At 48.2% G+C, this 16,064-nt stretch overlaps 1 protein-coding gene across 4 annotated transcripts in view; it reads right to left on the bottom strand.

Annotated features, from left to right (window-relative positions):
- Positions 1–16,064, bottom strand: part of Raf (serine/threonine kinase raf oncogene) — a 315,639-nt gene that overhangs the window by 127,814 nt on the left and 171,761 nt on the right. For 2 of the 4 annotated variants that reach the window (XM_037424899.2, XM_037424900.2), the window contains exon 1: positions 6,756–6,911. The exons of 1 other annotated variant lie outside the window; for it this stretch is intronic. In XM_037424899.2, coding sequence (XP_037280796.2) covers positions 6,756–6,857 — 102 coding nt within the window. In that variant the 5' untranslated portion in view covers positions 6,858–6,911. Of the gene's footprint in view, positions 1–6,370; positions 6,629–6,755; positions 6,912–16,064 lie in introns of those variants that run through there. One more of the 4 variants, XM_075896230.1, reaches the window with a different exon arrangement.

Genomic DNA, 16,064 nt, shown 5'->3' with positions numbered 1-16,064 from the left:
AGTTGTTATTTATGTAAGATATTATTAAATCTGATTAAATTAACACGCAAAAAAGAACAATGCTTCTTGTAGTGGCCACTGCGACTAAAATACGCCAGCCCCACGAGTTTGTCCCTCTAGGCTTTTTGGAGCCGACTCCTCACAGACATTTCGCTCAAAGACTGGGTCATGAAACGCTTGCCAAACTTCCGCTCTATCTGGCAGAGCCTTGTGCCAACTGCAAGCTAGAGAGAAGTTCGACAGGACTGCGAAATCCAAACTTAAGTCCAGTGTCATGCCATCTTGCGGCCATGTTTGTGCCACATACCGTCGTACATAATGTCAATGTCGTCCCTGCTAAGTTCTATCACTGCGAGCTCTTTCAACCTCGCAAAATTGGTGCTGACGTCATCCATTGCCGCATCACGAACTTTCAGGCTGACGGGTGTGAATGACTTTTGATGCATTGGTTTGATTTTGATGCATTGGTTTGATTTTGATGCATTGGTTTGGTTTGGTTTGGTTTGGAAAAACTTTATTGACAAGTCCGAAGGCGTGCGCCCTAGCACACGGCGGGCCGCTCCCACGATGGGACAGTAAGGCCATTGGTCGCTAGTGAAAATCACACAACGGCTTTCACTTGCGAGCAATGCCTTTTTCCTTCATAACAGAGATAATTACACAAGAAAAGCATTGTTCAGCTGCGCTGCTCGACAAGACATGGACCCCACAAATAGGATTTACAGCACATACAGGTGCGCAGCAGCCAATGGCAGTCCTCGATCCGTACCACGTGATAAGCCAGTCGTGGCACTCGAAAAACGTGCAGAAGCATGCTTCTTTTTATTATTTCTTGCGCCGCATCAGCGAGGGAAACTGTTGTTGCTTGAAGAGTGAGACTCGACTCTTCGGCTAATGCGATCAACAATGGCGAGTGGCGGCGCATCATCGGCGGGTAGGTGCTCGAAGACTGCACACTTTGGATTTTTAACAGGCACCTTGGATCTTTATATGCAATTTTAAAACATTTCCAGTTTAGTCTAGACCTCTATTTTTTTTTCATAACAGTAGAGGTGCTAATCTTATTAAAACAAGCAAAAATTAAAAATCGGTAATTTTGAAAAAAAAACTAGCATTTTTCAAAAAAGACCCGCATCTCCCCTTAAGAAAAAGTTGAGAACGCCAGAGTTGACCCCACTGCTGCAGAGCATCAATGTCAGGGTCCCAGCAGTAATCCAACCCAAGCATTCTGCATGGCGATCAAGTATTCTACCACAGAGTCAGGCTATTCCTCAATACTTGCTCTAGAAAAAGACAGTGTTCAGCCATTATGTTGATGGCATGTCTGGTTGCAATGCTGACTACCCAATTGTAAAGACATTGTGGAGGTCAAGCAAGTATCTGACACGAATTTAGACAGGGTTTTCTTATGTACAACCCAATTGATTGAATTATATCATGATATAGCATCAGTTTTAGATAATTGAGAACAGATTGATTGTTTATTTTCGGACTTCGGAAAGGCCTTCAATATGGTATCACACTCGATTCTTATTCAAAAACTGCAGAACTTGAACATTCATCAAACCGTTTGTGATGGATTGCGGACTATTCAACTTCAAGAAAACAGAAGGTTGTTCTAGGTGGATCATGTTCATATTTGGTTTCGGTGACATCAGGGGTACCTCAGCGTTTCGTACTCAGCCCACTTCTCTTTCTTGTGTTTATTAATGACATTTCCGATACAATTAAGTGTCGTATTAGAATGTTTGCTGACCGCTGAGTGTGTACACTGAACTGACTGACCACCCAGCTACAGGATGAACTAAATCACGCGGAGGTATGGTGTAAAAATAATGACGCGGTACTAAATACTAATAAATGCATTCACGTCAGTTTCACCAAAAGGGCCAAAATATTTACAAATCAGTACATCTTAAACAACAAAGTTATTAGGAAAGAACACAAATACAAGTACTTGGGCGCCACGTTTTCTAAGGGTGGGGGATGATCTGAACACATTGCCAGTGTTCTCAACAGAGCTGGATAAGCCCTAGGCTTTTTACAAAGAAATCTTAAACATGTAACCAAGGAGGTTAAACAGGCAGCATATTACGCCTATGTCAGACCAATACTGGAATACACCTGTCCTGTGTGGGATCTGTTTCACAAAGTACACATTCATCCACAGAGCGCATTCAGTCGATAGCAGCAAGATCTGTTCTGAAAAAATATGACCAAACCGAAAGCTCCCAATGTATGAAAAGAGAACTTGATTGGCAATACTTACAAGATCGAAGACGTAACCTAAGATTGAAACTATTTTGTTCAATCTAAAATAAGAAAAGAGGCATTAATCCTTCAGAATATTTAAAACCAGCGCATTATCAATCCTCTCATCATGAACACAAATTTAAAGTATGGTCATACAACCAATTGTTTAAGAATCCGTTTTTTGCGCAAGACATTGTCAAATGGAATATATTACCAGCTGATTTAGTTGGCTGCAAGACTACGGATTCATTCAATGAGGCACTGTGCCCCCCCCGCAATAATATCCAAGATGGCACTACGGATAATGTTTCAAATAAAAAAAAATAACATCTTCAGGGTGCCCACAGTACCCCGACCAGCACAAGGCAAGAACAATTGTTCGTCACCCCTCTTGCTCTCTTGTCATGCAGCTCTCAAGGTGGCTTCAGCTGCTTACATCAGGAATGCTTTAGTTTTTTTTTACTTCTAAGGGAGTCAGGAATGCTTTATTACATCAGGAATGCTTTATTTTTTTTTTTACTTCTAAGGGAGCTACATGTTAATGTAAAAAAAAAAAGCCAGGCCTACGCGGAACAAGCAGCACAGTCACAGCGAAAGCTCAAAGGACAGCCTTTCAGAGCCTTTTCTGAACACTCTTTGGGTAACTGCTACAAGCATGCTTGCTCGGTACCCACTACACCATGAATGATCATACATTTTGTGTACTAGGCCAGTATTCACTATGCCATTTTTCTTTATTCTTCTGAGAAGCGTGGTATCGGCTAAACACTTGCAAGGAATTTTGTGCCCATCGTTCATGCAGTGGCTGACAACGCTGAGAAATTGTGCCTGAAGTGGGTATGCGCCACAGTTAAAAGGTGATCAAGAACAAGCATTTGTAATAGGTAGGAGCATCAGACAACCCACTCGTTGCACGATTCGCATCATCCTGTGTTGCCTCGTTGTTCCTTTGCCGACATAAAACGCTTTAGAACTCATACTACCGCGATTTTTTTTTCTCGACATCAAGCCTGCGTAACGCAAGTTTGCAGGTGAGTTCCAAGCACCAGCGTGGCTCAGTGGTAGAATATTGGGCTAGCACGCAGGTAACCCAGGTTCAAATCCCACAGTGTTTTTAGTATTTTTACAGTTTTTTTTTCATTTTGTGCACTAGTAGTACAGACACCAGCGGCGGCCGCGGATAGCTAACGGTGTCCCACATAATCGGTGTTGTGATCTGATTGACCGATATGTAGGGTTTCACAGCTCAAAACCACCATACAATTATGGGAGAGGCCGTAGTGGAGGGCTCCGGAAATTTAGACCACCTAGGGTTCCTTAACATGCACCCAAATCTGAAGATACAAGCCTACAGCATTTTTGCCTGCATCAAAAATGCAGCCACTGTGGCCGCGATTCGATCCTGCGACCTGCGGGTCAGCAGCCGAGTACTTTGGCCACTAGACGGGGGGGCCATGTTGTGATCTCATAACAGCTATCGGTGTAAAAGTCATAAACAAAACTCACTCTCAGGGGTCCTTTATCGAATCCATTACATGGTGCAGCTTGGTATTTTGTGAACTGCGATTATTTCTCTCGACAGTGCTGCTCAATGTTTGTCTAAGTGTGATTTGCGAACGGTGGCCACATTAAGCACGCTTGCAAGCTTAGTTTTCAAAAACTAGGAGGGAATCAGCTCGGCCCCTTTGCAGTTGACTGACGACGGCAACAGCGATCGTTTCAACGGAGTTTAGGGTGCACAAGAGCACTTGTTCTTCATTTGAGGCCAATCACGCGGCTCAGTTTCTGCATGCACTAGTGTGCCACTGTGTTACACTGATTTCACAATCAAGACACACAACAATTTTTCAGACCCTCACTAGCAGCAGTTGAACCAGTGCCAGATGCATCCAACACGAGCGTGTAGCTTAGCTTTGCGATAGGCATGCAGAAAAACGCTGTGCAACTACATTTCTTTTTATTTTTGCAAAATATTCAACAAGCTTTTGCATGGCCAAATTTCCATTTGTGGGAAGACACCATTAACAGCGCGCAATAGGCTGCCGCTTGGCCTTGGTGAGTATAATACGGGGTAAGGGCTGACTGGCGAAGGCAAAAAATATATTTCCTACATGTTCTTGCGAATTCTCAAAGAAATAAGAAGACTATCGACAGCATGCTAAACTTTCAACAACGGAGACACACCCGGTGGCACAGGGACTTCGGTTAAGCTGAATATAGAGACAAAAAGCAAAAAGTGCATCAACGTGTAGGGGACATCGGCGGCATTGAAGAGTAGCTCTAGCTAAGTTTGTTGCCAGACCAAGGATATTTTTGGACCATAAACAGTCATACGCTGTGCAAACAGGTGGACTAGTGAACTCTGGCACAATTGGCACAAGCTGTATCGATTGTGTGCCGCAAGGTGCAGCGTTATGCAAGTGTAGCAAAATGGCCCAATTGATACAGTTGGACCACCCACCAATTTTGAAACCCCGGACCTTGCTGCCACAGTTGATTATACCCTCTAATGCAAAGATAGCCTATGAGTACTCTGCCTTTTAGTTTTATGGTAACTGTATGCTGGTAATGGAGGCAAAACCTAATTATAGCAGCTCAATCACATTAACGAATTCAAAAGGGCATTAGTATTGAACTTCTAAAATTACACTTCTATGTTCAGCAAACTATACTGATGGCAAGGCCTTTCAAAATGAACAAGAAATATGTTGGTGGTCCACTCTTGCATAAAAGGGCTGAAAGCTTAATTGTATGGCTAGACATGAAAGAAATGCCGGAATACAAGCATAGCATTTATGTTAAAATTGAAAGGTTGTGCTACCCATTAGAATACACAATGCAACACACAATGCAATGTAGCGCCATGAATATCAATGCAACAAAACGCAGAAAACAAAACTAATGCAACAGGCATTCGTTCTAGGTTAATGCTGTGTTCAGGTTTGGTTCAAGCACATTCAGTTGAGCTGAAGTTTAGGCTCAGATATTGCGCCCTACCCTGGTGGTCTGCTGGCCCGCAGGTCGCGGGATCGAATCCCGGCCGTGGCGGCAGTATTTTCGTTGAAGGCGAAAAGGCTGTAGGGCTGTGTGCTCAGATTTAGGTGCACGTTAAGGAAACCCAGGTGGTCGAAATTTCCGGAGCCCTCCACTACAGCATCTCTCATAATCATATGGTGGTTTTGGGAAGTTAAACCCCACATATTAATCAACCAGGCTCAGGTACTACTGTTTTGCTTGGGCTAGTTTCAATGTCATGCCCATAATCATTAAATTATTTCTTGAAATGTCATCTTTTTTTAAAACTCTTGCTTTAAATTAATGCCTTTTCATTGCATTACAACCCCTTCAACTAAATTCTACAACCGCATGCTTTTTCCCGAATAAACACTATCACAGAAAATGTTGGCAAGCAACAAAAATCAATGATGAAAAGTGCCTTTGTGATGAGGCAGCCACAAAAATTGTGTTTCAGGCTGAAGGAAATCTCCCATTTTTTTCTTGTTGTCCTAGCTGGTGCAAGGGCAGTTACTACGTTGAAGACAACCAAAATGCAGCGAATGCGCGATGTGATTAATGAAAACTCCAATAATAAGGTCCAGCTCATAATTAAGATCAAGGCCGTGCTTGTGCGGATCATACGCTGTCGCGATGCTCGGTTGTCCCATGGGCTGGAGGCAAGTAACGACCTGGCGCAAAAGCTCGTCACAAAGCTTCATGCTGTTTCGCACCGGCGTTGAGAAAAGAACGCGGTGACATCGTTAATCTGCGGCCATGCGCACGGCTGGATTCAGCAGGCAGTGTTCATGCAACAATCCTCGCACCAATAGATATCGAGGCACACAGGTGGGAGGGAGGGAAGAACGCTTTGGCGGAAAAGGAACGCGAGTCTAAGCCGGCGAAAAGACGCACCTTACGAAAGTAATTACAGGGTCACGTTTGAAACAAACGAAAGAGCACGGTCATGCTAGCGTTCAACGAAGAAAGGCCCAACCGCGGAGGCGCCACGACTTCCGATGGTAAACAAATGCTCATTTGCGAGCTGGCCACCAACAGCCACAGCACGAGACTTGGGTTAGCGGTCTCCCGCCATCGGTCGGGTCAAACCATTGCGCCTTACCGTTCGGCAAGCGCAATTGCGCTGGAGGCCACTTTCCGACGGATCGACGGCATCGCGCGTGCAACAGATACCACCAGAGAAACGTCGAAGTGTGCAGCAACGCACGTACTCCGCCAGGCCGCTCGAGGCCCACTACAAAACACACTTCAGCAGCCGCGCCGACGAGCGCGCTTCCAGCGGTTGCTGTCGCTTTGCTGGCAGCACTCGGCAGGTGCTTTAGTCTCGCAGACTACGTGCACGGCCGATCGCTGCGGTAAGGGACGGTGGATGCGCGCATGGCAGCAGGGCCCGTGCGTAGCCCGCTGCTGCTGTTAGGTCAACGCGCTATGTTCGGGGCTCGCGCTCGCGCGCGCCCGCTGTGAAGGAGGGATTGTGAGCAGCCTACCTCGCCCGACAGTGCAACCCTGTCGTCCTGTTCGTAGCTTGCAGGAGGCGAGTTTAACGGTGGGACAGAACCGTTGTATGGTTGCTCCGGGACCACGGCCATTTTAGCTCGCACAAATGGCCCGTGCGTCACGTGACTGCACGGTGCTGCCAGCCGTTCCCTCTGCGACGGCTTGCTCGCTCGCCGGCTGCTGCTACATTCCAGTGGGAGATTTGAATAGTGATCACGGGGTGATAGAATTGTTGCGAAGCGCAGTTTGGCCATGCGGCAAGTTACTTAGATGGGTACACTCAACTACCGTGTACATGAGAAGTTAACATGTTTCTCTCTTTTTTTTTTTTTCCTGTCTCGCTCGGCGCGTAATACAGGGGGCATGCAGACATGCTCTGTGTGAGATAATTCGGCAATATTACAGCCTCACGTCAGTCGGGACCACTTTGCCTGCGTATTGTCAGTGTATTATACTTAAAAATGTTGGCAACAACTTAATCAGCTAGATTAACTGAAACTAAAACAAGCGTATACGTTTGGATGCAATCTGTTTTCGCAATGTTGCAACTGAACATTCCACGTTAATATTATATCAATCGAGTGAGTGAATTAAAGTAACGCACTGAAGACGAGAAAAAAATAAGATAATAAATTCGCAAATTATGAGACAGTCATTTTCTTATCGTCCTATATGTCTTACTCGGCTGCTGGTTCGGCCGGTACGCTTCCGTGTGTATATAGACAGAGAAAAAAAAAGAACTTTTGGATAAAGCCAGTGCCGGGTTAACAGTGCGGAAGGCCCGGTTAAAAAATAAAAGGGGCCTCTTGCTTCTCTTTCACCCCCTTTCTTTCACGCTTTGTCATATGGTCATGCATAAAACTTGACGATATTTGGATTTAGCTGCAAAGAACGCAAGCCATATCCGGAGTGTTTAATATCACGTGAGCGTTCTCTTTCTTGTGGATCACGTGGAAAGATTGTTATCGTAATAATGAACTATATCACAAGACGAAGACACAGGGACATTATTAAAATATGTGTGGTTCGTTGTATCATATTGAAGAATGACTAAACTGAGCGAGAAGTTGAGACGAAAAGAAGGAATGCATACGACATTCAGAAGTGCAGTCCAAGCACTGTGTGTGTTTCTTCCACTCGTCTCAACCTATAGCGTTGTTTATTCCCATTTCAAGAGAGTACATCTTCCCTCGAAAATCAGGCAGCATTCTTGTGAAAAATAGCTTCCTCTATCTGCTTCAGCTTCACTGATTCGGTAGCGCACGCTTTGGTTGCCTGCGTGCGAGCACTGCCGAAGTTGACATGTGGGCCTTTTTTCAGAAAATGTCAGCACGCACTTACAATAAATATGCTAACAATCATCTAGCTACGCTTGTATTCATGGAACAACACACATTTAAGCTCACCTAAGGCCCCATTTCGACATAGTTCTTTCATGCATATTGTATATGCATGTACAAATGGTTTAAAGTTAAAATATTTTCAATATGGGAAGGGGGTGGGCCAAATCTATTAAAAAAGGTAGCGCCTATAAAAAGTGAGATCCGTGTATAACTTTTACAAAATCTTTTGTTTGTAATGTGTGTTTTGTTTGTAATGTTGTGTTTAGTAACACTCAAAAAACGACCACAGATATTTTCATTTATGTACAATTAAATCTTCCGTTTTTACCGTTAAATTTTTGCAGGCAATATTCACTCTCATAGTGCTATAGAAGAAGGAAGCACATTCATTGCACACATATTTTCTGCGGTTGTAGCAGGAAGGCTAAATTTTTTCACGCTATACAACGAAGTCGCCCGTCTTTCTGGACCTCAGGAGGCCCCTAAATTAGAGAGCGCGGTTCATTTGAACTTTGGATAGTCCACTCCTGGATAAAGCCCATTTCTTCAAGTGGAACAATTTTACGTCATGCCCAATCGATTTTTTCTTCTTTCACTGTGAAAAAGTGTACTACCCGTACATGTTGCACTTCCAGTTAGGATATAACTGGGACCAGCAGCTTCTGGTTCAACTGGTGATAGTAGATCTGTTGTCGGCCAGTTGAGCTGAAACGGGGACCAGCTAACTGGAACCACTTGAAACTGTGACCAACTAGCTGTTCCTAGCTGAAACCAGTTGAGCTGTAATTAGGGCCAGCTACTAACTTGAACTACTCGAAACTGAAACCAACGGTTCCCAGTTGATTCCCCGCTGAAGCCAGCTGGCCTTCAACTGGGACCAGTTCATCTCACGTAGAAATTGTACTAATGGTGCCATCCCTCGGCCTGTTAATGTGTTATTTAACTTTGTGATTCAAGAAAACGCTGAGCGCGTCGTGTCGCTTCTGTAGTCCAGCCGCGATGTTTTTAGGGGTACGCGCTAGCGAGGAACGCGCCATTACATCCACGTGAGGTATAGGCGTGTGTCACTGGGCTATTTTTGGTTTCGATGGAGTTCGCTGCAAGAGTTCACCGCAAACCAACTCCCACCGGTCTTTCGTGGTGTCCGCCATTTCGGCTATTCCTTTCAGCGAAGAACACCTGTCAGAAGAACGCCTTTCACGCCTTAAAGTTTGCTCCTGCGAAACCTGCTGGGGTGCTCTTGGCTGAGGATTGAGTGGTTTTAACTTTGCTGTCTTAGAGTTCGCTTCTCTAGTTTATCTGTTTCTGAGTCTAACCCTATCTCTAGTGCTCATGTCGACTTCTTCTCCTGGCCAAGCGCGATCCACCTGGTCAGCGTCCCTGCCATCTAATTATTTCCGCTAGACACCTTTTTCCGCAGTGGTATCGACAGCATTCCAGTGACACTGGTGCGCACAATCGGGGGCTTCATCAGAATTACGAACCCTCAGGCGGTTAAAAAGGAACCTAAAACCACTTCAAACCATTTCCAGACCATCACAGATGTGCGCCCATTTAAGCGAGGAGGTATCATGTGTAGGTCGCCGGATCATACCTGCGTGCAGGATCTTCTCAACTGCACCTCGTTTGCCGCTACCCCACTGAGTGCTTTCATTCCGCCTGACCTTGCATGTACCAAAAGCCATGTACGGGGAGTCGACTCAAAGCTGAGTCCAGCTGAGACCCTAGACAGGCCCTCTGGAGCAGGCGTAATTTCGATTTACCGATGTAATTTCGATTTACCAACCTCTCTTTGGCACAAGAGAGGTTGGTACCCTCTCTTGTGCCAAAGAGAGGGTACCAACCGAATCTGTCATCACGATATTTGTAGGCACAACATGTCCGTCAGAAATAAAATTAGGGCCATTGATATTTCGAGTAGAGCCCCTCGCTTCTCGTCCGATTCAGCGTAAAAACTGCTGGAGATTTGGCCACAGTGCGGGAGGATGTAAATCTAACGTTCTTTGTAGCACCTGTGGAGAGAGCCATCCTTCAAGCAAGTGCACAGCGACAGCGGAAAAGTATTGTCTCTATGGGGGGAGTCACTGCGCCGAATACTCTGACTGTTCCGCTCGTTCCTAGGAAATTCAAATCCTAGAAGTTATCGACCACCGTCTCTGTTCTCGAAGGGAAGCCATTGACATTGTTACAGACAGGGCTTTTCGATACTCAGGCATTACAGTGCGCTACACTTTCAGTATAAATTCAAATCTATCGCAGGCTATTCAAACTGCTGTGGAAAAGGCAGTGAGTAAGGCAATGTATAAACTCATATCTAACCTTTCTGACTGTTTAGTGCAAATTCTTTCAAATCAGATTGGGCAAAAAGTACAGACTAGTACAGAACCTGCAGTATCGGACATTACCAGCAATGCCACTCAGCTACGCGAAGTAGTGTTGGACGAACTTTCTGCATCTGCAGACAACGCTAAGCAGTCAGGAACGCAGGTGCACTTGGACCGACATACGCCTCAGCCGAGCACAATTGTGCTGCAACGAACATGGAACTCGATATGCGAACTAATAAACGTACCAGATCCCCTATCTTCACCGATCTCAAGTCGAAAACTAAACGGAATGAATCAGCTATTTCGCGTAAAGATGCTAACAAGGGCGCGGCATGCGCCTCTGCGGTGCGCCCAACACCATAGGTCAGTTGAGGGTACTACAGTGAAACTGCCGTTCTATATTCTCAGCCTCAACTGATCGACTTACATTACTTTTGCAATAATTTTAATCTTGATATTGCTATAGGCATGTTGACATTTTGTAGGACGATGCGCGTGTCTGCCTGACGAAGAGGACGAAGGGTGTTCTCCGCTCGTTCGCTGGTGGACCGGTCACGCCATTATGCCTAGTTCACACTGAAACATCCGCTTTCTACAGCGACCGAAATTCCCCTGCCGCCGAAACGTAGCGTCGTTCGCACTGGACGCGCCCCGCGCCGCCGAATATGCCATCTACTACGGGGCTAACGCGGGATGGATGCGCTGTCACCCGATTGTTGTCGCGGCTCGCAAACGCTACTACGCTATCCGGTGGTGTATACTTCGACGATTCTCGTACGCAAGAAGCAAGAAAAAACAGTACTGCTTACTTTGCTGGCAAGTGGCTGTCTTGTAATGCACGAAGAGCAGAAAAACCACCGACGCCAGCGGCGTTGGTGGGTTCGTTTTGCTCTGGAAAACCGCAACAAGCTCGGTCACGCCAAAAGCAAGCTCGGTCACCTCTGTCACGAGGAGACGCAGGGGGCGCCGACCAGTGCGGACGCGAGAAAATCGGCTCCCGTTTCTGTTAATGTTTTCGTTAGGATTTTTGTGGTTCCTGTGCTCGAGCTGCGTTTCATTCGACGCAGTTTCTTCTGAGGATCACGTCGATACCAGACTTTTTTCGGTGAGTGGTCCTTTTGCCCAATTATTGAAACTTTTCTTGTGGAACGCGCCACGGCTCGGCTAACCCTACCGGGCTCAGCCTAGCGTCGACGGCGAGGGGCGGGAGAAAAGGGGCAACATGCTCGAAGTAGAGATGGTGGAAGGAGAGGAAATCTCTCACGAAGAAGCCAATCGCCCGGGTTGGACGACAGCGCTGGGCAGGAACAAGAAAGCTCGTGTAGAAACGCCAGTTTCCGCGGGCAACGCATCACATGTGGGCTCGAAGGGAGGCCGCCGCACGGTAGCCCCGCAAGGTGCAATGAAGCGCCTCGCAGCTGCATCGAGGCTCCCCCGGCTGCCGAGGGACCACATACGAATTATCGTCAGGCCGAGGGACGGACTTGACGTCAAAAAAGTAAGCCAAATTAGGCTCGCACAGGCTATTGCCATGGCGGCTGCTCTTGCCCCGGCAGAGACGGAAGGGGACATCGTTTGCCCAAACATCGCCCAGAACATTCTCGTAGTTTCCACACCGGAGAAGAAGAACGCCTACGCCGCGATCCAACAGATTCGGATAAGCGAAGGAATGTACCATGTGGCGGCATATGTCGCGGCCCCCGATAACACCTGTAACGGAGTCATACGAGGAGTGGACACTGACATCAACGAGGCCCAGCTCCAAACGATGATCGTCAACCAGCGAAATCCGAAGGCCCTAGAAGCCAAAAGGATCAAGAACACCACCACTGTGGTGTTCGACGGCATGAAGGTACCAAACTATGTCATATGCGGCGTCAGCATGCTGCGCTGCACGCTCTACAAGCGCCAAACCGACGTGTGCTACGCGTGTGGAGGACTTGTTCACAGGGCCGATGTTTGCCCCAACCTCAACAAGAGGGTGTGCAGGGGCTGTGGGCTCGTGTCTCCACCCGACGATCACCAGTGCTCGCCGAAGTGTGCCCTTTGCGGAGGCCCACATCCGACGGCGGACAGAACGTGCAAATAACGCTTTCAAGTTCCTTACGTCGTGCGACGGAGAAGACGACGGCGCCGAAAGCGCGTCAAAAAGTCTCAGCAACAGCTGGCCGAAGAGGACCGGTCAAGGGATTCCAGCGTGGCAAGTGCTCCCAGGCAGGGGCGTTCCGTCACGCCGGCTGGCCGCCGGCGCGACCGCTCCGGGGGCCGCGCTCGCACCAAAGGGCACTTTTGCTCCCGGGCACGAATCCAGGAAGTACCTACCTGGGCGGATCGAGCCAAGCCGAAGCCAGCGGCGCCGCCACCAGAGGTAACGCAGGTACCATTGCCAGAGCATAGGGATTGATTGATTGATATGTGGGGTTTAACGTCCCAAAACCACTATATGATTATGAGAGACGCCGTAGTGGAGGGCTCCGGAAATTTAGACCACCTGGGGTTCTTTAGCGTGCACCCAAATCTGAGCACACGGGCCTACAACATTTCCGCCTCCATCGGAAATGCAGCCGCCGCAGCCGGGATTCGAACCCGCGCCCTGCGGGTCAGCAGCCGAGTACCAGAGCATAGGAAGACCCCAGGGTAGCTAAGTTGATCCAAGAGAATGCTTGCCTTAAGGCAGAGATTCAACAGCTGAGGGCTGAGCTTGAGTCGTTCCGCAAACATTACTCCACGCAGGGTGAGAGACAACAGATTCCCCCACCAGGGGACGTGCAGGCGCGCTCGGGAAAACGTAGGGCCTTACCCCCCCCCCCCCCCCAAGGGGAGTGGGATGCTATGAAGACAGAATCCAACAGCAATGCTCTGGAAAGCATGCAGCAATCGATTAAACAACTGGCTGATAGCATGACTACCCTACTGAAAAGGGTGTCGTCTCTTGAAGGTACACAGGCAGCGCTAGCTACGGGTAGCTCGCCTCCGAAAGGCCCGAACAGGGCACAGCCGCCTGCAGGCGCGGTAACAGTCAACCCGACAGGAGATTGGCTGTCTCAGAACAGTAATTATGGCGGACAACACTAATGAACTGGTCGTGTGGCAGTGGAACTGTGCCAGTTTCAAAAGGCGCAGGGCTCCACTGCTGCACTTTATTGCTTCTCAGGTGGTCAAACCACACGTAATTGTGTTACAGAAAACTCTCGGTGATGCGCTAACTTTCCCGGGCTATCGAGTCGTCTCGGTGCGCGAGCAAGGGAAGCGCGGTTTGGCAACCTTGGTCGCAAAAAAGTGCTCCTTTCATGAACACAAACTACAGCTTGGCAACAGCAAGGCTGAGGTCATTATCCTCGAAATAATACCCAACAGCTGGCTCAAGAACAACGTATTCCTCCTGAATGTGTACAGCTCGCCGTCGAACAAGCGGCAGGAGTTCGCTTCGATCATGGCAAAAGCGGTGGCTCTGGCCAGGGGGGCCCCCATCGTGGTAGCGGGAGACTTTAATGCTCCGCACGACGCTTGGGGATACGCCAGGCAGTCCCACAAAGGCAACAACCTCCTAAAGGCCGTATCTAGCTGTTCTCTTGAATTGATTACGGACCCGCAATACCCGACAAGAATTGGCACATCGGTGGTCCGAGACACAACTCCAGACTTGGCGTTCGTCAAGAATGTCGCCGGAACAGGGTGGCAAAATTTGCAAGAGAATCTAGGTAGCGACCACTTCATAGTGGCTATTACCCTAGCAGTCAATGCAGCTCCCCCCAGGGAATTTAAAGCAACGGACTGGGATGCCTTTCGTAAATTGCGGAAGGAGGACCAGGATGAATACGACAGCTTAGACAGCCTCTTTGCAAGGCTCAAGGAGGATGCTAATGCTGCGACCAAGGTTGTCAAAACGAACCTGAGGATTAATCGGATGGATGCACGCCTCGCGCATCTCTTAGAGGCTAAGAATTCCATCCTGTCCCGGTGGAGGACGCAAAGGCTCAATCGCAGACTTCGAAAGAGAATTGCGCAACTCAATCGCGAGATCGAAGCCTACTCTATTGAACTCTCCAAACAGCAGTGGAATGAAGTATGTTCTTCGATTGACGGACAGATGAGAGTGGGGGCCAAATAGAACCTCCTCAAACAATTACTTGATGAGTCACAGTCGAAGGGAAATCAGCGATTGGCTATTGACAGAATCGTTCACAACTAAAAAGCGAATGGAGTGTCCGAAAAGGCCCTCCTGAAGAGGTTAGCGGACAGATATCTTCCGCTGGGCTCTTCCGGCGATGCGGACTATCCGCATTACAGGGGTGGAATGGTGGCGGAGCCGGACGCACCTTTCACTGAACCAGAAATCTGGAAGGTCCTCCACGAGCTCAACGGGCGCTCTGCACCGGGCCCGGATGGAATCTCAAATAAGCTCTTACGTAACTAGGATGGCAAATCCATCGAGAAGCTTACCGAGGAAGTCAACAAAATCTGGGAGACGGGGCACGTCCCCGAATCCTGGAAGACAGCTTCGGTAGCGCTCATCCCAAAGCCAGGCAAACCTCTGGCTTTGGAGAACATGCGACCCATCTCGCTTACGTCCTGCGTAGGCAAGGTGGCCGAACATGCGATTCACCATCGGGTATCCGAGTACATAGAAAGCAGAGAGCTATTTCCACACAATATGGTAGGATTCAGACCTGCACTATCCACACAGGACGTGATGCTCCTTATCAAAAGACAAATCATTGACAACAACACCAGGGATACTAGAGGCATACTAGCTCTAGACCTAGCCAAAGCTTTTGATAATATCTCGCACAAGTTTGTGCTTGAGGCAACTTCGGTTATGGGTCTAGGACAACGGTTCCACGCATACCTTAGGTCTTTTCTCAGGGATCGCAGGGCCACCATTAGGATCGGTCAAATCCAATCCACGGAATTTACCTTGGGAGCGAGAGGCACCCCACAGGGGGCAGTTATCTCTCCTCTACTCTTCATATTGCCATGAAGGGCCTCTCGGAGCGACTCGCTACGGCGCGCGGCGTTAACCATGCTCTCTACGCGGACGATATCACCGTGTGCTGCATGGGAGGGTCCGACGCCGGGGTAGAGCAGGCGCCTCAAGAGGCATTAGACATCACGGAGGACTTTCTAGTCGGTTCGGGCCTGAGCCTGTCATCGGCAAAGTCTGAGTTACTACTATACAGACCCACCCGACAAGGACTGAGGAACCTCACTCCTTTAGAACAGATTCACATAGCTTTATACACAAGGGATGGGCAGAAAATACCCAGGGTGGACTCCATCAGGGTCCTCGGACTCCTGCTAGAGTCCAAGGGGGGTAACTCACGAACTATAGCCCACATCACCTCCAAGACGGAGAACATGCTTAGGCTCATACTCAGGGTCTCGAACCGCAGGGGTGGGCTGAGCGAGAGCAATCTCCTTCGGCTCTATCATGCATTTCTCATGAGCCACATTAATTATGTCGCTTCGGCGTTGCGCTGGTCCAAAAAAGAAGAGGCAAGAATTGATACACTAATGCGCAAAAGCATAAAGCGAATTCTAGACTTGCCTATCCACACTAGCACCGAGAAGCTCCTACAACTGGGCATGCATAACTCCCTCTCGGAGGTGATCGAGGCCCAGCAGATGG

This window comes from Rhipicephalus microplus, chromosome 5, assembly GCF_043290135.1.
Source record: "Rhipicephalus microplus isolate Deutch F79 chromosome 5, USDA_Rmic, whole genome shotgun sequence".
Classification (NCBI taxonomy): domain Eukaryota; kingdom Metazoa; phylum Arthropoda; class Arachnida; order Ixodida; family Ixodidae; genus Rhipicephalus; species Rhipicephalus microplus.
The sequence above is the reverse complement of the archived record's forward strand: the minus strand, read 5'-3'. Positions and strand labels throughout refer to the sequence as shown.